At 45.6% G+C, this 26174-nt stretch overlaps 1 protein-coding gene across 3 annotated transcripts in view; it reads left to right on the top strand.

The window, feature by feature from the left end:
* pknox2 (PBX/knotted 1 homeobox 2) overlaps positions 1-26174 on the top strand; it is a 403962-nt gene that overhangs the window by 252599 nt on the left and 125189 nt on the right. For all 3 annotated transcript variants that reach the window (XM_033049503.1, XM_033049501.1, XM_033049502.1), the window contains exon 5: positions 10670-10806. In XM_033049503.1, coding sequence (XP_032905394.1) covers positions 10670-10806 — 137 coding nt within the window. The remainder of the gene's footprint in view (positions 1-10669; positions 10807-26174) is intronic.

The raw sequence follows: 26174 nt of genomic DNA, 5'->3' as shown, positions 1-26174 counted from the left end.
ATACATATTATACATACATTTCACATAAAAAACTGTAAAAAGCAAGACATTGTAACCAAAACATAATTAGAAAATAAATGTCCATATAACGCAAATTTATTATATAAATTATACGCAAATTACACATGAAAGGCTAAAAGAAAGAAAGGCTTCAAAAGACGCAAGACATTATTTCAAAACCATTATTAGAAAACAATACTCCATATATTGGAAAAGATGGGCAATTGTTAAATTGTTAAGTGCACATTGTTAAACATTGTTGCACATTGTTACATATTGTTGCACATTGTTGCAAATGTTTACACATAATTACACATTGTGGTCAGTTGTTGAGGTAGGATTAGGGTTGTGTAGGTTGGTTCAATAACCTGTTAGTTGTAGGAAAGTAGCTGTTCCTGAACTTGATGGTGAGGGACCTCAGGCTTCTGTACCACTGGTCATATAACGAAAGCCGGGAGTCAACCCGGTGATTTTTTTTTTTGTTGCTGAGATCCTCTTTCACAAGTATATCAAGCGTCTCGACCCAAAACGTCACCCATTCCTTCTCTGATGTCCTGCTGAGTTACTCCAGGTTTTTTGTGTCTATCTTGCTTCCTCAGATGCAGTCTCTTCAGGAGTCCATGTAATTGGAGCAAGCCACCTCGACTCTTGCACAAACACCGACTGCCACTTCAGTTGGAATTGAAGCTAAGAGTTAACATTGATGAACAGTGACCCCCCCCCCAGGTCCCTATGAACACCTGTGCTACATAGTAACCCACACCAGTTTGCTGTTGCACCCTGCATTTCCACTGCCACGTTCTCTTGCAAATGGAAATGTTAATCAATTGCGATGTATGTGAATGATATGGTTGCAAGGTGGGAAGTGTGCATGTGTGAGGGTGTTATGGAGAGCTAAGTCTGTGTGGTGTTGATTGCTTGAATGTAATAACATTTCCACTGACCCCGATTAAATAAATTATGTTAGTAAACCTTTTCCAAATTGGATGTAGACACAAATTGCTGGAGTAAATCAGCAGGTCAGGCAGCAGCTCTGTAGAAAAGGAATAGGTGAAGTTTTGGGTGGAGACCCGTCTAGAGTTGGTTTGAAGTGCTGCCTCACAGCACCAGAGACGTGGGATCGATCCTGATCCTTGATTCGAGCAAACAAAACCCTCCCTGACTCTTGGTCTGATGAAGGGCCTCGACCCGAAACATCTCCTATTCCTTTTCTCCTGAGATGCTGCCAAACCCGCTGAGTTCTCAATTTGGAAAAGTGTGTAAGAAGGAACTGCAGATGCTGCTTTACACCGAAGATAGACACAAGAGGCGGAATTTTGTGTCTATCTTCGGTGTAAACCAGCATCTGCAGTTCCTTCTTACACACTTTTCCAAATTGGGACAGGTCGCTGAGCATTCAAATTTTGGAAGGCCCCTCTCTGGCTGCCACCATTCACTGTTGCTTTATGTCAGTCGTTTCCTTATCTTCTCGTGTCCAGATCTCCTCCCCTTAGTGTCATCTTCTTCAGCTTAGATATCCAGTGAAACTCAGTGTTGACTCAGGTGTGTCACAGGTCGCTTGTTGCACAATGACTTCCAATAGTAGTTGGTCTCAGTGCACATTAGAGGTCCAAATTATACACAGAAAATGATGCAAATGATCATTGGGTCAGGCAGCGTGTGTGTGGAGAGGGAGACTGAGTTATTAGAATTAGAATTAGATCCTTTATTTGTCATTCAGACCTTACGGTCTGAACGAAATGTCATTACCTGCAGCCATACATACAATAATAAACAACAGAACACACAATAAACACAAATTAACATCCACCACAGTGAGTCCACCAGGCACCTCCTCACTGTGATGGAGGCAAAAATCTTAGGGTTACTGTCTCTTCCCTCCTCTTCTCCCTCTGCGCTGAGGCGATACCCCACCGGGCAATGGTAAGTCAGTCCCGCGGCTCACCGAGCCCCGCGAACGGGCCGGTTCAAACTCCGCGGCCCGGGGGTGGTCGAAGCTGCCGCCCTCCAGTCCAGCGGACGCAGCTGTTGACGATGTCGTCCACTGGCCCGTGGTTGAACCCCGGACTCAGGCCGCCGCCGCCAGAACGCCGTCTCAGCCACCGGAGCACCGTTCCAGCCCCGAGCCGGGTCGCCCTCACGTGAGCGTCTCAGCCCCGCGCCAGGCCGCCCTCACTGGAGCGCCGTTACCCTCGAGCTGGGCCGCCCTCACGGGAGCGCCGTTACCCTCGAGCCAGACCGCCCTCACGGGAGCGTCTCAGCCCCTCACGGGAGCGCCGTTACCCTCGAGCCAGGCCGCCCTCACGGGAGCGCCGTTACCTTTGAGCCGGGCCGCCTTCACGGGAGCGCCGTTACCCTCGAGCCGGGCCTCCTTCACGGGAGCGCCGTTACCCTCGAGCCGGGCCTCCTTCACGGGAGCGCCGTTACCCTCGAGTTGGGCCGCCCTCACGGGAGCGTCTCAGCCCCTCACGGGAGCGCCGTTACCCTCGAGTTGGGCCGCCCTCACGGTAGCGCCGTTACCCTTGAGCCGGGCCGCCCTCACGGGAGCGTCTCAGCCCCTCACGGGAGCGCCGTTACCCTCGAGCCGGGCCGCCCTCACGGGAGCATCTCAGCCCCTCACGGGAGCGCCGTTCCAGCCCCAAGCCGGGCCGCCCTCACGGGAGCGAGCCCAGGGCGAGTCCTGACAGGCTCTGCCTCCGGAGCCTCGAGGTCGCCAGCTCCGTCATTAGGCCTCAGCGCAGACGGAGGCAGAGAAGGGGGATACGACAAGAAAGTCGCATTCCCCCGAAGGGAGAGACTGAAAGCCCTGTTTCATGTTTAGTTTTGCTTAGTTTAAAGATATAGTGTGGAAACAGGCCCTTTGGCCCACCAAATCCACACCGACCTACGATCAGCTAAACACTGCTTTTATCCTACACCCTGGGGACAATTTATAGTAGCCAATTAACCTGCAGACCTGTACGTCTCTAGAATGTGGGAGGAAACCAGAGCACCCAGAGAAAACCCACGCGGTCACAGGGAGAATGTACAAACTCGGTACGTAGTCAAGATTGAACCCGGGTCTCTGGCGCTGTAAGGCAGCAGCTTTACCGCTGCGCCACTGTGTCACCATGTGTCAACTTGTGATGGGCGGTCCTGGACCCAAGACAATTACAGGTTTTCTCTCTTCTCAGATGCTGCCTGACCCACTGAGTGCTTCCACCAGTTTCAGTTTTCACTTCAGATAAATTAGTTGGAGTCGATACATTTGATCAGCCATTAAGGGACAGAAGTTTAGGAGTAACATGAGGGGGAACTTCTTTACTCAGAGAGTGGTAGCGATGTGGAATGAGCTTCCAGTGGAAGTGGTGGAGGCAGGTTCGTTGGTATCATTTAAAAATAAATTGGATAGGCAAATGCATGAGAAGGGAATGGAAGGTTATGGTGTGAGTGCAGGCAGGTGGGACTAAGGGAAAAAAGTTGTTCGGCACGGACTTGTAGGGCCGAGATGGCCTGTTTCCGTGCTGTAATTGTTATATGGTTATATGGTTATATCATATTGAATGGCGGTGCAGGCTCGAAGGGCCGAATGGCCTACTCCTGCACCTAATTTCTATGTTTCTATGATGGAGACAGGAATATGTGTGATAAATCTTTATAACCAAAATTATGTTTGCAAATAGGAATCCTGGGGTATCATGCAAGAACTATCTTCAGTTTTTGAATCGCCCACTTCCTGCTATATACTGAGCAAGAGCATCATGTCCAAGGGTCTGTGTCCCACATGAACCCTCTTACACAAGGAACTCTGAGGCATGAATGAGAAGCCTGGTTAATCTGTAATGTTTTTGTCTATAGCATCACCATCAAATCTGAAGGAGGCCACACAGGTTGATACTGTGGTTGGGAAGGCCTATGGGATGCTGCTTTTAGTTAGGCAGTCCATTCGGTACAAGAGCAGAGAGATTATGTTGCAACTCTTTAAACATTGGCCAGATGGAGCACAATGTGACAAAAAATGTTGTGGTAGCACTGGAGAGGAGGCAATGCAGGATCACGTACAATTGTGTAGGTTCATTGGCTTGGTATAATTGTAAATTGTCCCTAGTTTGTGTCTTCTTGCGTATGGCGTGCACAGCCAAAAGTTGTAAGACAACTTGTTCTGTTTGATCTTCTGTTTGTGCACGCCAGGTTGATTGCATCTGTTGAAACAGGGTGGACCAAGTGAGGGTTGCAATCTCCCACCCCCCTAGTGTGTGTAGGATAGTGCTGGTGTGTGGGGATTGCTGGTTGGCATGGACTCGGCGGGCCGAAGGGCCAGTTTCCTTGTTGTATCTCTAAACTAAACTAAGCTAAAAAAGGGTGCACATGGGGTAGAATGCAGGAACCTTTTTCCCCAAATGAGGCGAAGGGCGTTAAAATGAGGGGAAATGGATCTGAAGAGAGACCATTTTTACCCAGTGAGTACCTGGAACACACAGAGTGGTGGAAGCAGACTCACATCCAGTGTATATCACAACAGACACTTAAATTTGCTCAGCAAAGAAGATTACGGCTCAAGTGCTGGAAGATGGGGTTAATACGAATGGGTCCACACTGTCAGCATGGACATGGAGGGCCAAATGGCCTATTTCAATGTCTCCAGGACTTATGACTCATGGAAGAGCTAGAACAGTACAGCACAAGAACAAGCCCTTTGGCCCACAATGTCCGTGCCGAACGAGACAATAATCCATCACACATCTACCTGCACACATCGCACATTCCTCGCTGTCCTGTAGATCCATATGCCTTTCCAAAAGTCAGTCTACCCCATAACAGAAGGGGGAGGAGTTGTACAGTTTGATAGCCACAGGGAAGAAGCATGTCCCGTGGCGTTCTGTGCTGCATCTTGGTGGAACCAGTCTGTTGCAGAAGATGTTCCTTGGGTAGGATTTGAAGCGAGGATGATGTTGGCCTGTGCAAGACATGATGCCGTGTGCTACCTGAATGCCCAGGGAGCTGGCACAAGTACATACAATAACACAGAGGGTGCAGATTTATCTTGTCAGAGCTCTGCGGTACATATTGAGACAAATAGACACATCAAGCACCCACTCATTAACAATCTGCTGCCGCTCCGATTTGCCCAGTGATCAGGAGAATGAAAATAAATTAGAATGTCTTAAATTAAGCTTCTTTGTTCTTTGCGCATAAATTCTGTCCTTGAGGATTTGTGGCGGAGGGATTTATAGCAGACAGTGGCTGTCAGTCATTTCCACAGGCTTGATACCAGGATGACTGAGCCTCGATAGAGGTCCCTGGGGAGGCTGGTATCTGTAGTAGGTGAGCGTGAGACGACCAAATAAAACTTAAAAACCTGTGGAGATTTAAGAGCTGCAAGTACAAAGGAATGTAGAATGGGGTTAGTTGAGTGTGAAGAGCCCAATTTAATTCACACTGAAGCAGGGATTAAGAATTTATGGCTTTTGAAAGAGCTGATAATGAACCAAGCAACCTTATCCTTGTCACTCCCTTGAGAAACAAATTGACTGTTTAATAAAATGGGATTGAGATCAAAATCCAGAAAGAGTTCCCTAGGGAAGGAAATGGGAGGGGGAAGGAGAGAAGCGTTTCCCTTGAGTCAGGTAACACAACAGCTCTCTCTCCCATTGCCCAGCAAATCGTCTGTACCGAGTGCCTGTTCTGTCAGACAAGCTATTTGCTGAATGATAGTCTGTCACCTCCAACGGCCCATGGGAGCAGGAACCTGGTTTTAGAGGAAACAGGGGGCCAGTGGTATTTAAAAGGGGAAGACTGAAAACATCACCCATGCCATCTCTGCATAGGCACAAAATGAGTTACTCCGGCATTTTGTGCCTATCTTCAGTGTAAACCAGCATCTGCAGCTCCTTCCTCTGCTCTTACAGCAGCATGGGGTGGATTGGAGCAGAGAGGCCTTGACTTCATTGAAGCACCCAACAATAGGGTATGAGGCGGAGATTGACAGATTCTTGATCAGTACGGGTGTCAGGGGTTATGGGGTGAAGGCAGGAGAATGGGGTTCAGAGGGAAAGATAGATCAGCATGATTGAATGGAGGAGTAGACTAGATAGGCCAAATGGCCTGATTCTGTTCCTGGAACTAATGAATTGTAGATGTTGGTTCATACCAAAGGTAGATGAAAAGTGCTGGAGTAACACAGTGGGTCGGGCAGCATCTCTGGAGAAAAAGGATGGGTGACGTTTTGGATCCGGGCCCTACTTCAGACTGAAGGAGGATCCTGGTCAGTCGTCAGTCTAAAGAAAGGTTAGCAAGACCACACACGCTCTTCAACTCTTCAATAACTTCCACATATTCCTCTATTTCCATCACCTCCATGCCAACACCAGTCGCATCTTCCCATCTCCACCCCTTCTGCAGAGACCGCTTCCTACGCAACTCCGTTATTCACTCATCCCTACCCACCCAAACCATGCCCTCTCCAGGTACTCTCCGCTGCAACTGCAGGAGATGTAACACCTGTCCCTATACCTCCACCCGCGCCTCCATCCAGAGACACCAGCAGTCCTTCCAGGTGCGACTGGTTCATGTGTACCTTATCTAACCTCATCTGCTGCACCCGTTGTTCCTGAGCTGACCGCCTGAACATCAGTGAGACCAAGTGCCGATTCGGTGACCGTTTCACTCAACATTTGCGCACAGCCATCAAGACCAACTGGATCTTCAGGTTGCTAATCATTTTAACTCCCCTTCCCATTCCCACACTGACCTTTCTGTCCTGGGCCACCTCCATTGCCAGAGTGAGGCCCCACATAAACTGGAGAACAAGCACCTTATATTTAGCTTGGGGAGCTTACAACTCAACGGTATGAACATTGAATTCTCCAATTGCGGGCAACCTCTAACAAACCCCCCCCCCTCTTTTCAGTGCCCCACCTCGACATGCCAAATTTTCTCCTCCCCATCCCGTTTATCTCTCCCCTCTCCCTCCTCTGGTCCCCCACTTCTTTATCTCCTCTCCCAATCCCTACTCCTACATTGGCCTCACGATTCACAACTCTTCAACCACCTCACCTGTGCCCACCTATTATCTGCAATGCTTTGTCTCCATCATTCCGAAGAAGAGTCTCGACCCGAAACGTCACCCCTTCCTACTCTCCAGAGATGCCGCCTGTCCCGTTGAGTTACTCCAACATTTTGTGTCATGCTTTGTCCTGCTTCTAGTCTTCCTACTTTCTTTCCCCCCCCATGCAATCAGTCTGAAGAATGATTCCGATCAAAAACGTCACCTATCCATGTTCTCCAGAGATGCTGCCTGACTCGCTGAGTTTCTCCAGCACTTTGTGTCCTTTTGAGAGCAAGATTGTTGTTCTGGCACTATTCATTCAGAATTACAATATTTGTCCTGTATTCTGGAATCATTTCCTGTTAATCGCCCAACAATGGTGATATCATTGGGAAATTTTAAAATTACATTGAAACTGTGTCTGGGTGTAGGTGACTCAGTACACAGCCCCGAGGTGTACCTGTATTGAAGAGGTGATGTTGCTGCTTTGTACTGATTGTGGTCTGCCAATGAGGAAGACAAAGATTCAGTTTAGTTTGGTTTAGATGTACAGTATGGAAACAGGCCCTTCGGCCCACCAAGTCCGCACAGACCAGTGATCCCCGTACACTAACACTGTCCTGCACACCAGGGACGTTACAATTTTTACCAAAGCCAATTAACCTTCAAACCTGTACTTCTCCGGAATGTGGGAGGAAACCTGAGCACCTGGGAAAAACCCACGCGGTTACTAGGAGAACGTATAAACTCTGTACAACAGCACCCATAGTCAATATCAAACCCGGGGCTCTGGCGCTGTAAGGCAACAACTCTACCGCAGCGCTACTATGCCGTGCAGTTACGTGGGGAAGAGCAGAGATCTCGTTCCCTGACTTTGATCGAATCTTTGGAGATGATTACAATGTTGAATACCAGGCTGTTGTCAATGAACAATAACCTGACTTTGTCCAAGTGGTCCAGTGCGGAGTGGAGACCCAACGAGATTGCATCCCCAGTGACCTATTGAGACGGTGGAGAATGGCAGTGGGTGTGGGTTCTTACTAAGATAGGAGCTGATGTACATCAAAACCAACTTCACAAAGCACTTCACCACCACAGATGTTAGTCGTAATTGAGGAATTACCGGTATTATTGATGTCCTTTTAAACCAGGTGGGAACCTCATCCCTCTGTAATGAGAAGGTGAAGATATCCACAAATGCTCCAGCCAGTTAGTCCGCGCGGGTTTTAAGAATGCACCATCACGAGTGGACCCTTTCGGAAAGTTCACCCTCATGAATGATCTTCTGACGTCGGCCTCTGCGACTGAGATTACAATGTCATCACGAGAAGGTTCAGATTAGGCACATTACTGTTCAAACTGCCCGCGTGCTTTCTTTCTGGTGTTCAGTCGCACTGAATTATCGGACCCCTTCCCAGATTGAGGTGTCAGTAAATGAATTGAAACCCATTTAGCTCATTAGTGTTAAATACCGCAGGGTGCTGAGGAAGTGATAAGATTAATGGAGGGACTTTGCAAGGTGAGATTGGGCCTTAAACACTTAATGAAAGATTTTATGACTGGATGGGCTGCAGTTCAGCCCTTTAATCATTGCTGCTTTGGTTCTGACATGAATTAAAATCCTTAGATGTCTCTTCATTTATTGTTCAGAGTTACCGTTGGTTATCTTATTTGATTGACGGCAGCTCGCAATGTGAACTGACTGCTAACAACAACAACATAAATTGTAACATTTTGGAGGATGCATTCAATATCGTCTCTTCCCAAAGATCTATTGTGTAAAAAGGCATTGTACCAGTGGTATTAAACATTCAATTACTGCGTGGTGCTACAGTCATACTACCTCATCGTTAAGTTCTTGTTGTTAGATGCAATAACAGAGGAGTCTGTTTTAATTTTTAATGATCTCACCCACTCTTTAATAATCTATGTATCTGCATGCATGAGTCTCTCTGCTCTATTGAAAATCTTGCTTCTTTCCGTACTTCCAGGCCAGGCATTAACAGTTAGGTTTAGGTTTGTTTATTGTCACGTAAAGATTGTCAGGTGAAGGTGTTCACCTTCGCCCAGTCCACCTTGGTCGGCATAATGTCCCGGTTGCCAAACCTTTTAACTCCCCTTCCCAGCTTCTCCTTTTCACCCAACAAACAGCTAACAACGGCCTGTTTCCTTTATCATCATCAATTTTCTGCATATCATTCATTCATTGTTCTTTATCTCTCTACATCATCGTCTGCATCTCTTGTTTCCCTTTCCCCAGACTAGTCTGAAGAAGGGTCTCGACCCGAAACGTCACCCATTCCTTCTCTCCAGAGATGCTGCCTGTCCCGCTGAGTTACTCCAGGTTTTAGTGTTTATTGCCATGTAAAACCAATCTCCTCTGCCTGCACGTGGTCCATATCCCTCCAGCTCCTACACTATCAACATGCCTCTCTTAAAGCCTCTTAAATGCCACTATCATATCTTCCTCCATCATTGGTTGCTGTGTTCAGAACTCCCGCACGCCTGCTACTGAAACTAATGGTATGGAATAGAGATTCTATGATTATTCTTAAGCTTGGCACAACATGTGGGATTTCTGAGTAGTTTAATTATATCAAAGAGATATCCATTAACAAGTATAGTCTGTCCTCGGGCTATAAAAGTCTGACTCATCTTGCTCCTACGTACAATCCCATAACATTACTAAATTCAAAAGTTGGCTTTACATACACATGTTTAGTTTTTTAGTTAGAGATACAGGGCCCACCGAGTCTGTGCCCACCTATGATCCCATTCACTAGCACTATCCTATACGCTACGGTCAATATACAATTTTTCCCAAAGACAAATTAACTTACAAACCTGTACATCTTTGGAGTGTGGGAGGAAACCGGAGCACAAAATCTCGCATGGAGATCGTACAAACTCCATACAGACAGCATTCATAGTCAGGATCGAACCTGGCCCCTGGCTCTGTAAGGCAGCAACTCTACCGCTGGGCCACCATGTCCCGTTTGTTCTTGTGAATGACAGAATATCTCTCCGCCTCTGCATCTTTCTCTGTCTCTCGTAATTGTTCTTTCTTATCAGTCTGGTAATGCCATTCGTTACAATACTGTTGGAATACGGTTACCATATCAAGTAGTGTTAGTGTATTATTTGACGTACGGACAAAATCAACTTCAGGATGTCTGTAAAATTGGAACCATTTCATTACTCGGGGACAGCCTGTACTACCGACCACTGTGGAAAAATTATGAAATGTATTCCATTTCAATCCTTACAACAGCTGGTTGGCTAAACCTCACCAATGAATTGGTATATCAGTAGCGCAAGGATGTGGGAATGCTCTGGGTACTTTGGTCAAACAAACTCCTCAAAGTAGTGAAGACACACACAAAATGCTGGAGTAACTCAAAAGGACATGCAGCATCTCTAGATAGAAGGAATGGGTGACGTTTCGGGTGGAGACCCTTCTTCAGACTTCCCGTTCCTTCCATCCAGAGATGTTGCTTGCCCCGCTGAGTTACTCCAGTATTTTGTGCCTATCTTCGGTGTAAACCAGCATCTGCAGTTCCTTCCTACATATTTACTCAAAGTGGTGTATTTTTCAGAGGTGAAGAAGGATTGTAAAGCTTTATTGTCTCTTCTCCTCCACAGATGACGGCCACGGCACAGCAGACTACCAAGACGCAGCCAGTGCATATTCCAGCATCCTCCGCTGCTGCTACTCCAGTAGCCACTGTACCACTTGACCCTCAGGCACAGCTGGAGTCTGACAAAAGAGCAGTCTACAGGTATATCACAGTTATAAAAACTTCATACAGAGTGGCTGTGATAAATATGCAAAGTGACATATGGATATGTTTAGTTTAGTTTAATTAAGAGATACAGTGTGGAAACAGGCCCTTCGGCCCATCGGGTCCGCGCCGACCAGCGATCCCCGCACATTAACATCACCCTACACCCACTAGGGAAATTTTTTACAATTAGCCCTACAAACCTGTACATCTTTGGAGTGTGGGAAGAAACCGAAGATCTCGGAGAAAACCCACGCAGATCACGGGGAGAACGTACAAACTCCATACAGACGGCACCCGTAGTTAGGATCGAACCCGAGTCTCCGACGCTGCATTCGCTGTAAGGCAGCAACTCTACCGCTGCGCCACCGTGACCGTGCGGATATGTAGCCATGAAGCAGTAGGGCAGAAATGGCATTTTGGGGAACCATACCAGTGGGAAAGCATGGACAGAATGGAGGGCAGTAATCTAAATCATACAGTGTGGACACAGGCCCTTCGGCCCAACTTGCCCACAACGACCAACATGTCACATGAACACTAGTCCCACCTGAATGTTTTCGGCCCACATCCCTCTAAACCTATCCTATCCATGTACCTGTCTAAATGTTTCTTAAAAGTTGCGATAGTACCTGTCTCAACTCCCTCCTCCGGCAGTTCGTTACATACATCCACCACCCTTTGCGTGAAAAAGTTACCCCACAAGTTCCTATTAAATCTTTCCCCCTTCAACGTAAACTTATGTCCTCAGGTTCCTGGTTCCCTTTCTCTGGGCAAGAGACTCTGTGTGTCTACTTGATCTATTCCTCTCAAGGTTTTATCCACCTCTATATGATCATCCTCCTGTGCTCCAAGGAATAAGAGTCCAGCCCTAATGAAAAGGTATATGGAGTAAAGGTGTAAAATGCTTGCATCGTGCTAGATTCTGTGGATTGTCACCTTATTGTGGTGGAGAAGCTTGTGTGGACCTGAGATCCTGAGAGCGATGCCGTCTGGAGCTGTGCTCCTGGTAGGGTCACACATTGCGGTAAGGTTGAGGGGGAGGTCTCTGACAAAGAGCAATCCAACCAAGACTTCAACGGTGGAACAGGCGGAGGACGGTGGCTGACCTTAGTGGAGTGTCACAACGGCTGGGAAGGCGGATGAAGTCTGCAGCAGAAAAGGGTGTCCGGTCGTGGTGGACTCCATGCCACTGGATCCTGACCCAGATCTGTCAAGGACCGTGTGGTGGCTGTCTGTGCACCAGACAGTTAAACAATTGTCTGTGCTCCCCACGTTGAACAAAGTCACTCACAGGCATCCTCCATTTTGGGAATAACGCCATGGAGACACCCATGGTCAGTCTTGACTGAAGGGGGCCTGAGAGAAGGAGCTAGACTGGTACAAAAATTGCATTGTAAAGGTACAAAAACCATACACATAAACAGTGTAACAAATCTGTATACATAACAGGTAGGAGAGGTATGTGCAGAGTATGTGCAAATGTGAGTAGTGCTGTTCAAAGAGACAAGGGCAGAAATTGAGTTCTATCAGCTGAACAAAATATGCAAGGATTTTAGATGACTTTCTGAATGTTGTGTTCCTAGGCAAATAAGAAAAAAATACAATATAAATCAATGACCTTTGGATACACCTTGCACTAGTCAATATTTTTGAGAAGTCTGAAAATCCATTACAAAATAATACTTTTAGGGGAACAGAGAAAAAAATACAGGGGGTAGAAATATTAAAGGAAGATGAAAGTCTCAATGGTGATGTAAAAATTAAAATTCTGTTGTGGGTCAATGTCAACGGTACCAGGCAATATGTTGTTATGTTGGAGGGACTGAATATTAAAGTTGGCTCCAGCATTTTCATTCAGCTTCAGGATCTGACTGCTCATGAAACAAATAAAATGAGAGACTTGCATCAGAGGTTCCAATGTTAATTATGCTTGAGTAGTATTGTTCTAGTTTCTGATAAGTATAGATGGACAGCCCTTAAACTTGCACCAGTTGCTAATGCTAATTTGACATGCCCAAAAATGGTAGATAATTCATATGTTGAGAGAATGGAGTGACTGGGCTTGTATTCTACTGGAATTTAGAAGGATGAGAGTGGATTTTATAGAAACATATAAAACTATTAAGGGATTGGGCACGCTAGATACAGGAAACATGTTCCTGATGTTCGGGGAGTCCAGAACCAGGGGTATGCCATTTAGAACTGAGATGAGGAAAAACTTTTCCACACAGAGAGTTGTGAATTTGTGGAATTCTCTGCCTCAGAAGGCAGTGGAGGACGATTCACTGGATGCATTCAAAAGAGAATTAGATAGAGCTCTTCGGGCTAGCGGAATCAAGGGGTATGGGAAGAAGGCAGGAGCGGGGTACTGAGTGTGCATGATTAGTCATGATCACATTGAAATGGCGGTGCTGGCTCGAAGGGCGGAATGGCTTACTCCTGCACCTGTTGTCTATGTATCTATAATGACAAATCAGTGTGGTTCCCTAGGCTCCCACCGATTTCCCCCTTACTCCCCCCCCCTGTCCCCTCTCCCCTGTCCCCTCTCCCCTCTCCCCTCTCCCCCCTCCCCCCTCCCCCCTCCCCCCTCCCCCTCCCCCCTCCCCCCTCCCCCCTCCCCCCTCCCCTCTCCCCTCTCCCCTCTCCCCTCTCCCCCCTCCCCTCTCCCCTCTCCCCTCTCCCCTGTCCCCTCTCCCCTCTCCCCTCTCCCCTCTCCCCTCTCCCCTCCTCCCCCCTCCTACTACTTTCCTCCCACCAGCATCAATTTGTAGATCTTCAACCCTGTCCCCCGCATTCTGCTTTTTTCTCGGGCTTTATTCCAACCATCTTCCTGTCAATAGCCGGCAATGGCCTCCCTCGCCTATGTCCATCTATTACTTGCCACGCTTTGTCCTGCCTCTCCCCTCTTCTCGCTTTCTTTTCCCCCTCTAGTCTGCAGAAGGGTCTCAACCCGAAACATCGCCAACCCAAGTTTTTTGTGTTAGTTTTTAGTTTTAGTGATACAGCACAGAAACAGGCCCTTCGGCCCATCGGGTTCAGCGATCCCTGCATATTAACACTATCCTACACACACTAGGGACAATTTTTACATTTACCAAGCCAATTTACCTACATACCTGTACGTCTTTGGAGTGTGGGAGGAAACCGAAGATCTTGGAGAAAACCCACGCAGGTCATGGGGAGAACGTGCAAACCCCAAGCAGACAGTTCTGTAGAGATGCTGCTTGCCTGTCTGCTGCTGAGTTACTCTAGCACTTTGTGTCCTTTTGTGTATTAACCAGCATCTGCAGTTCCTTGTTTCTACCAAGTAGCTCATCGATTGATTAGGATTTCATCTTTGATAAATATCCGGAGAAATTTCACCAGTAAGATAATATAAGTTAGAAAAATCATCGTATATTTCTTGTTAGATAGATAATGGGGTCGAGAAAAGAAGAGACCTGTGGCTTTTGGGTCCCAAATCACTGAAAGTAGCATTGTAATCACAGTAAAAATGCAAGTCAAAGCATTAGATTAAAAAGTGGAGAAGTTATGTTGAACTTGTTTAGATCACATGGTTAGATCACACTTTCACACTTAAACAGTTGATCTCTGAACAGTTGAAGATTGACACAAAAAGCTGGAGAAACTCAGTGGCACATGCAGCATCTGTGGCGAGATGGAATGGGTGGCGTTTTGGGTCAAGACCCTTGAACAATTGATCTTTATTGTACAAAAGATAATGAGCCACTGTAGAAATGTATTTTTTGAAAATGATTTATTCAATGGCACAAGTGACTGCATCTGTCAGAAAGTATTATACGTTAGAAACTAAAGTGAATATATATAGGGTGATGATAAACAAATTTGAGGTTATGGACATTTTAATAGAAGTCGATTATTTCCTCTTGAGATTAAACCAGTATCTAGGCTGGGCGGTCAGTCATATCTAAGGTACCACTCACCCTTGACTCAAAAAGTTGAGCACAAAATTATGTCACACTTCTATTGATGGTTTCATTCACATGAGACCAAGCCATGTCTATCCTGAGATGAGTTAAAAGATTTAAAGGTACGTATCAAAGAATAACATTACAGTTCGACACCACAATTTGTCTCTCAACCAACTTATTTTATGCTGTTGCTTTGTTTTAACTTCACTTGGTGCTCATTCATCCCTTGAGCTCCTCCTCCAAAATCAGAAAATATTCTTCTTGGCAAAAAATATTTTGGATGCTTTGGTTGCATAAAGGAGGATCCATTCCTTACAAAATTGTATTTATATTGCCTGGGTTTAGTTTAGTTTAGAGATACAACATGCAAACAGGCCTTCGACCCACCGAGTGTATTAGTTCTATATTATTCCACTTTCTCATCCATTGTCTACACAAATGAAGCAATTTTTACACTGGCCAATTAACCCCCAAACCTACATATCTTTGGGATGTGAGAAGAAATCAGAGCACCCAGAGGAACCCCACGCGGTCAAAGGGAGATGTGTAAACTCCACACAAATAGCACCTGAGATCACGTTCAAATCTGGATCTCCAGTGCTGTGAGGCAGCAGCTCTGCCAGTTGTGCTACCCAGTTCTTGACAGAAGACTTGGATCAATAGGATGACCTTGTGTCTGAACCGAGCTTTGCTCTATGGCTGCATGTGTTAATGGTCAGGTAATGCTGGATGACTTTTGTCAATGTTCAGTTGTGCATTGGCAATGGAGAGACCCAAATGAATATCCTTGATCCTGCTAACTCTATTGTTTACAGCTTGACTTTGGACGGGGTACTGATTGGGGATGATCAGCCATGATCACATTGAATGGTGGTGTAAAAGGGTTGAATGGCCTACTCCAGCACCTATTGTCTATTGTCTGTTGTCTATTTGTTGTCTCTGCAGTGATTTGTCTGCTTTAGGCACAACCCACTAGTTGTTTTTCCCACTCATTCTAATGTGCTGCACATTGTACAGTAGCAATTCGGTTAAGTTACTGATCCACCATCCAAGTCCATTGATGCTAGCACATGTTCAAAGCCCTCCAAGGCAAACGGAGAACTCAAGTTCAAGTAATTAAGTGAATCTGGATTTTTTTTAAGTAATGATTTCTCTCAGTAGCATGAAACCACCGGATTGTTGTTAGAACCCATCTTTTTTACTAATATAATTCAGAGAGGGAAATAATAATAATAATAATGGATGGGATTTATATAGCGCCTTTCTAATACTCAAGGCGCTTTACATCGCATTATTCATTCACTCCTCAGTCACACTCGGTGGTGGTAAGCTACTTCTGTAGCCACAGCTGCCCTGGGGCAGACTAACGGAAGCATGGCTGCCAATCTGCGCCTACGGCCCCTCCGACCACCACCAATCACTCACACACATTCACACACAGGCAAAGGTGGGTGAAGTGTCTTGCCCAAGGACACAACGACAGTATGCACTCCAAGCGGGATTCGAACCGGCTACCTTCCGGTTGCCAGCCGAACACTTAGCCCATTGTGCCATCTGTCGTCCCAAATGTGCTCTCTTTATCCCATCTGGCCTATGTGTGGTTCCAAACCATGTGATTCAATCCCAACGACCCAACATATGATGAAAGAATGGATCGACTAGGTCATCACACAAGCCCAGCCCAGACCTTCACACAAACCAACCTCCTTTCCATTGACTCCATCTACACTTCATATGGCATAGGCAAGGCTACCAGCATAATCAAGGACGAGTTGCCCCCCAGATACTCCTCTCTCCCATCAGGCAAGAGATACAGAAGTGTGAAAACGCACACCTCCAGATATAGGAACAGTTTCTTCCCAGCCGTTATCAGGCAACCGAGCCGTCCTATCAGCAACTGTAGAACGTTCCTGATCTACCATCAGCCTCATTGGAGATCGCCGGACTATCTTTAATCCCTTTATCCTGTATCTGTACATTTTGGATGGCTTGATTGTAATCATGTATAGTCTCTCCACTGACAGGATAGCATGTATGAAAAAAGCTTTTCACTGTACCTTGGTACACGTAACACACTAAATATTTCCTCTCATTAACAATTTTTTCATTCTGCTCTGCAGAATTCTGAACCTCTTTATTCCCAGGCTTTGCTCTTTTTTGACAATATTCTAATCTTTTTCCTTTTGATCTAATGCTCTCTTTAATTTATTAGCCTTTATTTTTCATTTTTGTTGTTTTTTTATTATTTTTCCTGTTGGTTTTTGTGTCCTCAGGGCACAAATATGTATGGTGAATTCTTTAAATCTTAGTCATTCCTCGAGTACTTCCATTCTTAAGAATGGTCTCGACCAGAAACTCCACCCATTCCTTCTATCCTGAAATGCTGCCTATCCTGCTGAGTTACTTTGTGTTTATCTTCCATTCCTTTTAATATAGTTTTCCGATTGACCAAAGCAAACTCGCAGCTCATACCTTACTCAGATTTAAAAATCCTTATTCCAAAGTCATATTTTGCTTGAAAATGGACAAAGAGGTCCAGGTATAACTTGCTGACTTTAATGCCTTGGATCGGATATAATGAGTGCCAATGACAGAGAAATGTAATATGGGTCCAGGTCCAAAGGTCAAAACTGGAGTGTTGCAGAAAAGATTGTTGGTTTGGAAGAGAATGCATAAAAAATGAGTGAGAAACAAAGCTTACTAGTTTTCTTGAGCAAGAATGAGGTTTTCAAAGTGACGAGATTAGAAACAAAGTAATGTAATCGGGGACAACGGTGGAGGAAGTGGGATTGTAGGTGAATGGGACTCGGTGGAAATTGGACGAGTTTGTTTTTACTGAGGAAATTGCCCAGGAACTCGGATTTCATGGATCATTATTTCCGGGAGGCTAGCGATATGGAGGAAGTAGGTGGTTAGGCCAAAATCAAAGGAGGATTGAAACCCAAGAATGGAATTTTAAATTTGAGAATGTTGCTGGATTGGGAGTAATTATAGATCAGTCAGAACAGGTGTGTTGGGTGAATAATATTTGATTTCTGTGGAACACAATATGTCTAAATTAGCTGCTCTTCATAGTTTGCCCAGGTTTCGCTGTTTCTCTTAATGTTAACTTTTCATGCTGTAATGTTTCTCATAGTCATTCCATTATTTGCAGTTTGATTAATTTCCTTGCAGTTAACATAGAACAGTGCAGTAACAGGCCCTTCGGCCCACAGTATCGGTGCTGAGCATGACGCCAAGATAAATGAAACCTCTCTGCCTGCACATGATCCGTATCCTTCCATTCCCTGCATATCTATGTACCTATCCTGAAGCCTTTTAAACACTACTATCGTATATCTGCCTCCACCACCACTCCTGGCTGTGCATTCCAGGCACCCACCTCCCTCTGTGTTTAAAAAAAGTAGTCCCAGCACAACTCCTGTAAACTTTGGCCCTTTACATTATAGGCCTTTTTTTTTTTTTTATTATGAAACTACTTTTATTCAAAAAATAAACATAAACATAGAGTATTAACACAATCAAAGACTGCCTATGCTGACAGTTTACAAACAAATGAACGTCAAATTAATAACATCAACGTCAACTGGACCCACGAATGGCCGTTGAAGGTCGAGTGTTCCGTTTATCAACAAAACACTCGACCTTCAACGGTGACCAGTATTCATGGAAAGCCTCCAAAGTCCCCATGGACACCACGTGTTCCCTCTTAACACTTAAACAAAATTATCAAATTAAAATATTAACATTCTTATCGATAATATATTCAACCTCCTGTGGTGACCAGCGTGCACAGAAGGCCTCCACAGTCCCCATGGACACCGCGTGTTCCTTTTCTAGGGACACGCGAGCTCGGACGTAACCCCGGAAAAGGGGCAGGCAGGCGACCGGTGTGCGGCCATCGACTGCCCGCTGCCTGGACCCGCGAATGGCCATCTTGGCCAGGCCTAGGAGCAGACCGACAGGGAGACCCACTCCTCCCTCCCATCCTTCCCCCCTCTGCACCGGGTGCCCATAAATTAATAATGTTGGACTAAAATGTAGCCAAAACTTGAGGAGCAGCCCTTTCAGATATTCGAACAGTGGCTGCAACCTCTCACACTCTATGTACACATGGAACACGGTCTCTACCTCACCGCAGAAATGACAAGCAGGGGAGGAGTCCGTGAACCGGCTCAAATACCTATTACAGGCCACGGCTTTGTGCAACACTCTCCACCCCAGGTCCCCGATGTAAAGGGGGAGGACTCCCTTGTAGATAGACCTCCACTGGGGACCGCTCCCCTCGTCAGGTGGTAACACGGACCGCCAGGGTGTGTCTGGGAGATGACAGTATAGGACTTGGGAGATGATGTTGCAGCTATTTAAGATGTTGGTGAGGCCACATTTAGAGTATTGTGTTCAGTCCTGGGCACTATTATAGGAAAGATGTTGTCAAGCTGGAAAGGGAGCAGAGAAGATTTACAAGGATGTCACAGGACTCGAGGGTCTGAGCTATGAGAGGTTGTGCAGGCTAGGTCTGTATTCCTTGGAGGGCAGGAGGATGAGTGGTGTTCTTATAGGGGTGTAAAGAATCATGAGGGGGAAAAGATCGGGTAGATGCAAGATGCACAGACTAGGGGAATCAAGATCCAGAGGATACAAGTTTAAGGTGAGGGAGAAAAGATTTAATAGGAACCTGGAGGATAACTTTTTCACACAAAGGGTGGTGCGTGAGTGGAACGAGCTGCCGACAGCCGTAGTTGAGGAAGATACTATTGCAATGTTTAGGAAATATTTGGACAGGTACATGGATAGAACAGGTTTATAGGGACATGGGCCAATGCAGGCAATGGGACTAGTGTAGATGTGGCATGTTGGTCGGTGCAGGCAAGTTTGGCTGAAGGAAGTGCAGTTCTGCAGTTGTATAGGGCTCTGGTAAGACCACATCTGGAGTATTATGTATAGTTTTGGTCCTAATTTGAAGAAGGACATCCTTGTGATTGAGGCAGTGCAGCGTAGGTTCACGAGATTGATCCCTGGGATGGCGGGACTGTCATATGAGGAAAGATTGAAAAGACTAGGCTTGTATTCACTGGAGTTTAGAAGGATGGGGGGGGGGGGGGGGGGGGGGGATCTTATATAAACATATACAATTATAAAGGACTGGACAAGCTAGATGCAGGAAAAATGTTCCCAATGTTGGGCGAGTCCTGAACCAGGGGCCACAGTCTTAGAATAAAGGGGAGGCCATTTAAGACTGAGGTGAGAAAAAACTTTTTCATCCAGAGAGTTGTGAATTTGTGGAATTCCCTGCCACAGAGGGCAGAGGAGGTCAAATCACTGGATGGATTTAAGAGCTGAATGGCCTCCTCTTGCACCTCTTTTCTTTGTTTCTATGGGTCTGTTTTCACACCTGATGACTATGACTATTCAATATTTTTATTCATGTGGATGACATCCCATTAGTTGATCATAATCTGGTGCTTTAAGTATGTTAGCTAGGAAGGAGCTGATTCAAAGTTATGATGTAGTGGAATTTGCATTTAGTTGCTTGGCCTCTGAATTTTCACAGTGATGCTTGTTTTGGGTTTTGATGTTTGGAAAATAATTAGCTCAATCCGAACGGCCATAATTTGTTTATTTCTACAATGCAAAAGCAGAATCATAAATCCATGGAAACCTGAATGTTTTCTGAATAAAAGGAAACAAAGCATTTATATACTGTTTTTCACAGCCTCACAGCATCCCAAAAGCTTTAAGTGAAGCATGAAATATTACTGAATTGTAGCCATTGTCGAAAAATCTAAAACGTGGCAGCCCACAGCGGCAACGTGAGGTGCACAAATGGTAATGAGTTACTCACGTATTTTGAATGTATCGTAGATTACGAGATAAATCTTGGCCAGAATAGTGGAGAGGACACCTTCAATATTCTTCACAAGTTGTCAAAAAGCATTTTATGTCCTCTTAATAGGACACATATCACGTTTAACACCTCAAATCTGAAAACTGGCATCGTCCATCAATGCTATAGTGGTTGCATCTTAGATACTGTGCGCAAGCATCTGGACTAGGACTTCAGCCCTAATTATAGAGGTGAAAGGTTTGCTGCTGAGAGAAGGGGTATAAATTCAGAAGACAATTTGTAGATTGGAGACACAAGTATTTGGACACGCTGAAATCTCAAGCATAAAACCAACTGCTGGAGGAACTAAGCGGGTCAGGCAGCATCAGTGGAGAGAAATGGATAGTCAGTGTTTTGGACGGAAACCCTTCATCTGAACTGAATGAGTAGGATCATCGTAAAGAGTTGATGGGATGGGGCAAGATCTGGCAAGCGATTTGTAGATGCTTTACCTCAGAATTCCACAGCATCTTCTTCCTAGATGAAGGCTGATGTAAAGTCATTATTTAATACCCCAGACATTGAGTTTAGTTTATTGTCACGTGCACTGAGCTACAGTTAAAAGCATCATGGTCATTCTCCCTACTTTCATTCAGACACACAGACGGACATTCTCTCCAGCTCCATGAATAGATTTGTTCTTTGGACTCTAATTGTCTTCTCAACTTTTCATCCTAACCTGTTCACATGACTATAGAATAATTTAGGATTTGGAATCAGCCTTCCTGCATCCGTAGACTTGGGAAGTGACGGCAAGTTCCCACATGACATAGGATGTACATTCCAGGGATTTGGGCTGCGCTATTCCTGCTGTGCTTCTATTTATTTGATTAACTTGACCAACAGGAAAAAAAACCTTAAAATACTATTACTGTTTCACTTACCCCGAAAGAAATGTATTTAATTCACCAGCTCCTTATTTAATAGAAATGCCTGTTTGATCTCACCAGGCCTCTGTTTACCACACATTGTAAAATTGCCAGGCTTCCTTTAAAAGCCCCATTAATCCCTTGGTACTTATTACCTCTTTATCAATTTACTTATCATTGTTTGATGATTTTTTAAAAACCCGTTTTGATCCCCAGATTACAATGTTTCTTTTTTAGGGTAACATTGTAAGCTTTTAATTTTCAATCCTGAAGATCTCTCATTAGCCATGACCGTATCAAATGTCCAGTGGAATTTTTTGTCCCAAGTAAATGTGATTCTTTGAAAATAAAAACTTTGCTTTTCAAGTTAGCCATCACTCATCTACCATCATATCTTCCGGTCTAATTTCCCAACCTACCTTTGGCAACGCGATCCTAATGGGCCTGTTCCACTTAAGCGACTTTTTCGGCGACTGCCGGCACTCGTCATAGGTCGTTGCAGGTCACCGAAAATTTTCAACATGTTGAAAATCCAGCGGCGACCAGAACAAGGTACGACTCTTTGGACGACCATTCACGACCATACAGGCTTCACCCGCAACATGTCGCCAGGGTGTTGCCTGTATGGTCATGAGTAGTCTCCTCAGTCGCTCAAAGAGTCGTAATGTCTTTCTGGTCGCCGCTGGATTTTGAACATGTTGAAAATATTCGCCGACTTGCAACGACCTATCAGGGGTGCCGGCAGTCGCCGAAAAAGTCGTGTAAGTGGGACAGGCCCATAATACTTCCTTTAATTGGACTGATAAACTTTTCAGTTCACTTTAATTCTATTCTAATTCTCAAGTCAAAGGTCCTTCCTGTGTTTTAATCTCATCCTTTTATCAGCTTTTAAAACATGGGGACTGGGCAATCTGAACCCGAGCATCAAGTTGTAAGCGGCCGAAGGAGCGCAGCCCTTGGGTGGGGGGGGGAGTGGGGGGGGGGAGTGGGAGGAGATCAAATTGTTCACACTTGCACACTTGTCATCGGCTCGCCAGGGAATGTGTGTGCACCCCATGATTTAAAAGCGATTTACCATGGCTACACCTCCGCTCCACCTGACCCACAGCCCGTCACAGTGCGGCCGCATGGCAGAGATGAGACGGAGGGCGGCCGTGGCCGTGGGAGAGTGGGGGCTGGCCCGAGGGATGCGTTCCTTCGGCTGCTTACAACTTGATGCTCGGGTCCAGATTGCCCAGTCACCTATGGCTTGTGTGGGAAAATGACCCCCACATTCCCTTCTGCACCGGCGGGAGGGTGGGGGTAATTTTCCCACAAAAGCCGTAGGTGACTGGGCAATCTGAACCCAAGCACCAAGTTGTAAGCGGCCGAAGGTGCGCATCCCTCGGGACAGCCCCCACTCTCCCACTGCGGGCTGTGGGTCGGATGGAGCGGAGGTGTGGGACAATGTTCATCCTTCCACAGTGATGTGATGGACGCGGGGATCTGGACCAATCGCTGACAAGTCCCGCCCCGCGGCAACGTCATGTCCGTTATTTGACTTTTCTGTTGAGTGGCATTCGGTTCGTTGGCTTGTAGGCTTGTAAAACAAGTTGGTTTTTAGGCTTTGTTTCCATTCGGTTATTTGGCTTCCACTTCTTTGCTTCGGCTTCTCGTCCGTTGACGCCATGTCCGGGTACCACCTGCCTCAACTACCTCCTCTGGCAGCTCATTCCGTATACTCACCACCCGTTGAAAATGTTTCCCCTCAGTTTCCTCTTAAATCTTTCTCCTCTTACCATAAAACTATGTCTACTGGTTCTCGATTCTTCTACTCTGGATAATAGACTCTGCATTCACTATCTATTCCCCTCATGAACTTATCCACCTCTAAAAGATATACCCCTCAGCCTCTGGTCTCCAAGAAATGAAGTCATTCACTCTCTATATTCCCCTCATGATTTTATACACCTCTAAAAGATCCCCTCTCAGCCCCCTGCACTCCAAGGAATGAAGTCCTAGCCCCGTGCCCAATCTCTCTCTGCAGCTCAGGCACTGAGGCCTGGAAAGATACGTTTTCTCTAATACTCTTTCCAGCTTAATGGCATGAAACTGAAGATGCTCATCCAAAACCTATTCACCATGCCATTTTCTAGTTTTGCTTGGAGGTTTGCTGACTCTCTTTTGTCTGATATGGGCCCTGAACAATGCATTTTCTCTCAATGATATTACAGAAGGCTGTGAGATGATGTCTATATTATTCATGAGCAGTTTTCATTTTGACGTTACCCTGCCAGGGTGCTCTTTCAGTAATGACTGACTAATGATTCACTTCCACACACATGATAATTGATAGCAATGATTGAGCAGTTACTTGTAAAAGCGTTGTGGGCGGGGTGAATGCTGATGGGCCTGCGCACAAGGGGCCCTATGATCCCACTGGTCCTTTGAAATTGATTACAGGTACAGCAATAAATCATTGTCTTCCTTTTAGCATTGTGAGGCATATGGGGCTGCTTCTCCCCTGTGGCGCACAGTAAATCAACCTTAATGGGGGTCATTTTAACATTGCACGTCCATTGGGCTAACGATCGGGTGCGTGCTAGTTTAGTTCAGTTTAGAGATACTATGCGGAAACAGGCCCTTCGGCCCACCGAGTCCAATCCGACCAGCGATATCCACACACATTAATGTTACCCGACACACGCTCAGGACAATTTCCACTTATACCAAGCCAATTAACCTACAATTAACCGGATGGCATTAACATTGAATTCTCCCAATTTTGCTAGTCCTTGCTGTCTCCTCCCCTTCCTCAACCCTCTAGCTGTCTCCTCCCACCCTCCCATCCGCCCGCCCTCGGGCTCCTCCTCCTCCCCTTTTCCTTCCTTCTCCCCCCCATCAGTCTGAAGAAGGGTTTCGGCCCGAAACGTCGCCTATTTCCTTCGCTCCATAGATGCTGCTGCACCCGCTGAGTTTCTCCAGCAATTTTGTGAACCTACAAACCTATATGTTTTTGGAGTGTACAGATTTACAGTTAGTTTTACAGCTCTTCCAGTTATTTGTTTCATTCAAGTCAATGGAAAGTAATATTGGGCAGTAAGTAAAGCTGGTGTTCTCCCTTAACCCAGCGGGCCACTGTTAGTGTGGTTAAAATTATTCCTGATCACCTGGTCCTTTTAACATAAGCAAGGGTGTTAAAAGGGTTTCAATGAAGGGAAAGGTTGCATGCTAATGTCCCTCAACAGGTAGTTCTGAAGGTTCAGATCTTGTTCAATGTCAACTCTTTATAATCTGTGACTGAAGCCACAGTCTGTTGTGGCTTCAGTGAAACCATGCATGGCATTGCACCAAGATCTGATTTTTAATAATATAAATCCAAAAATGTAATCCCAAAGACATGTGGGTTAGAGTCATCGTCATAGAGTCGTACAGCATGGAAACAGGCTCTTCGGCCCAACTTGCTTATGTCGACAAGGATGCCCCATGTACACTAGTCCCACCTGCCTATAGAGTCATACAGCATGGAAAAGGCATGGTTGCTAGGTTAACTTGCCCCCTGTATGTAGAAGAGTTGTGGAATCTTGAGGTGGGAGTAGTTGATGGGAATTGGGTAGCAGAGTAGGATTAATGTCAAGTGATATTAATAGTAAACCGTAAAATAAAATAGTAAACCGTAAATAGTAAAAAATAGATTTACTGGGCCGAAGGCCTATGCTGTATCTCTCTTTGACTCTAAAAGTAGTTTGTCATGATCTTTTTCATATCAATTGCAGGAATCTGGATTTAGGATGGAGACGGTGCTCTGTCAAAACTGGATGAGTGTAAATGAAGCAAACTTGGGTCGTCTAATTTCTTGAAAGTCGGACTCCATGGCATTAGGCTGTCCAGATGGGTCAATGACATGTCTTTAAATAAGTTGTGGAAATCAATTCAAGTGCTGGAAATACTCAGCAGGTCAGACTGCACATATGGGACAAGAAAGAGTTCATGGTTCATGTCAAAGACCCTTTGTCCTAGGGAGAAACGTTAAATTATAGGGAAGATGAAGGAGGGAGGGAGGGATCATAAGATCATAAGTTCATAAATGATAGGAGCAGAATTAGGCCATTCGACCCATCAAGTCTAATCCGTCATTCAATCATGGCTGATCTATCTCTCCCTCTTAACCCCTTACCTATAACCTCTGACACCCATATGTCTCTGATAGGGTATAACCGGGGTGACCACAGGAATAAGCAATAAATGGGTTACCCGTTCAATGGGTGAATGGGAGCAGTTAGAGAGTGAAAACGTAGACAAAAGAATGACGCAGTTGCTAAATGCAAAGTGTGAATTAATGCCTGACAGATCAGACCCAACACACCTTCCACTCCTAGAGAGAGAAAAATGAAAGTATATGTGTGGGTGGAGGTGGTAGAAGGCGCAAGCAGCTGAGTCAATACCACAGATGCACAGGCAGAAAAATCACAATAACTGAAGTTTATAGAGTTCAATGTTAAGCCCAGAAGGTTGTAGAGTCATGAGGATGTTCTGTTCCTCAAGCTAATATAGATGCTCTTTGGAACAATACAGGAGGCTGCAGACTGAGAGGTCGGAGTGGGAATGAGTGTGGGATGTGATCGGAGATTATTAAAGTGGCGGGGATCAGGAAGCTCAGGGTTTCCCCATGGACTGAACGCAGGTAGTCTGCAA

The sequence above is a fragment of the Amblyraja radiata genome, chromosome 33 (assembly GCF_010909765.2).
Source record: "Amblyraja radiata isolate CabotCenter1 chromosome 33, sAmbRad1.1.pri, whole genome shotgun sequence".
Lineage (NCBI taxonomy): Eukaryota > Metazoa > Chordata > Chondrichthyes > Rajiformes > Rajidae > Amblyraja > Amblyraja radiata.
The sequence above is the reverse complement of the archived record's forward strand: the minus strand, read 5'-3'. Positions and strand labels throughout refer to the sequence as shown.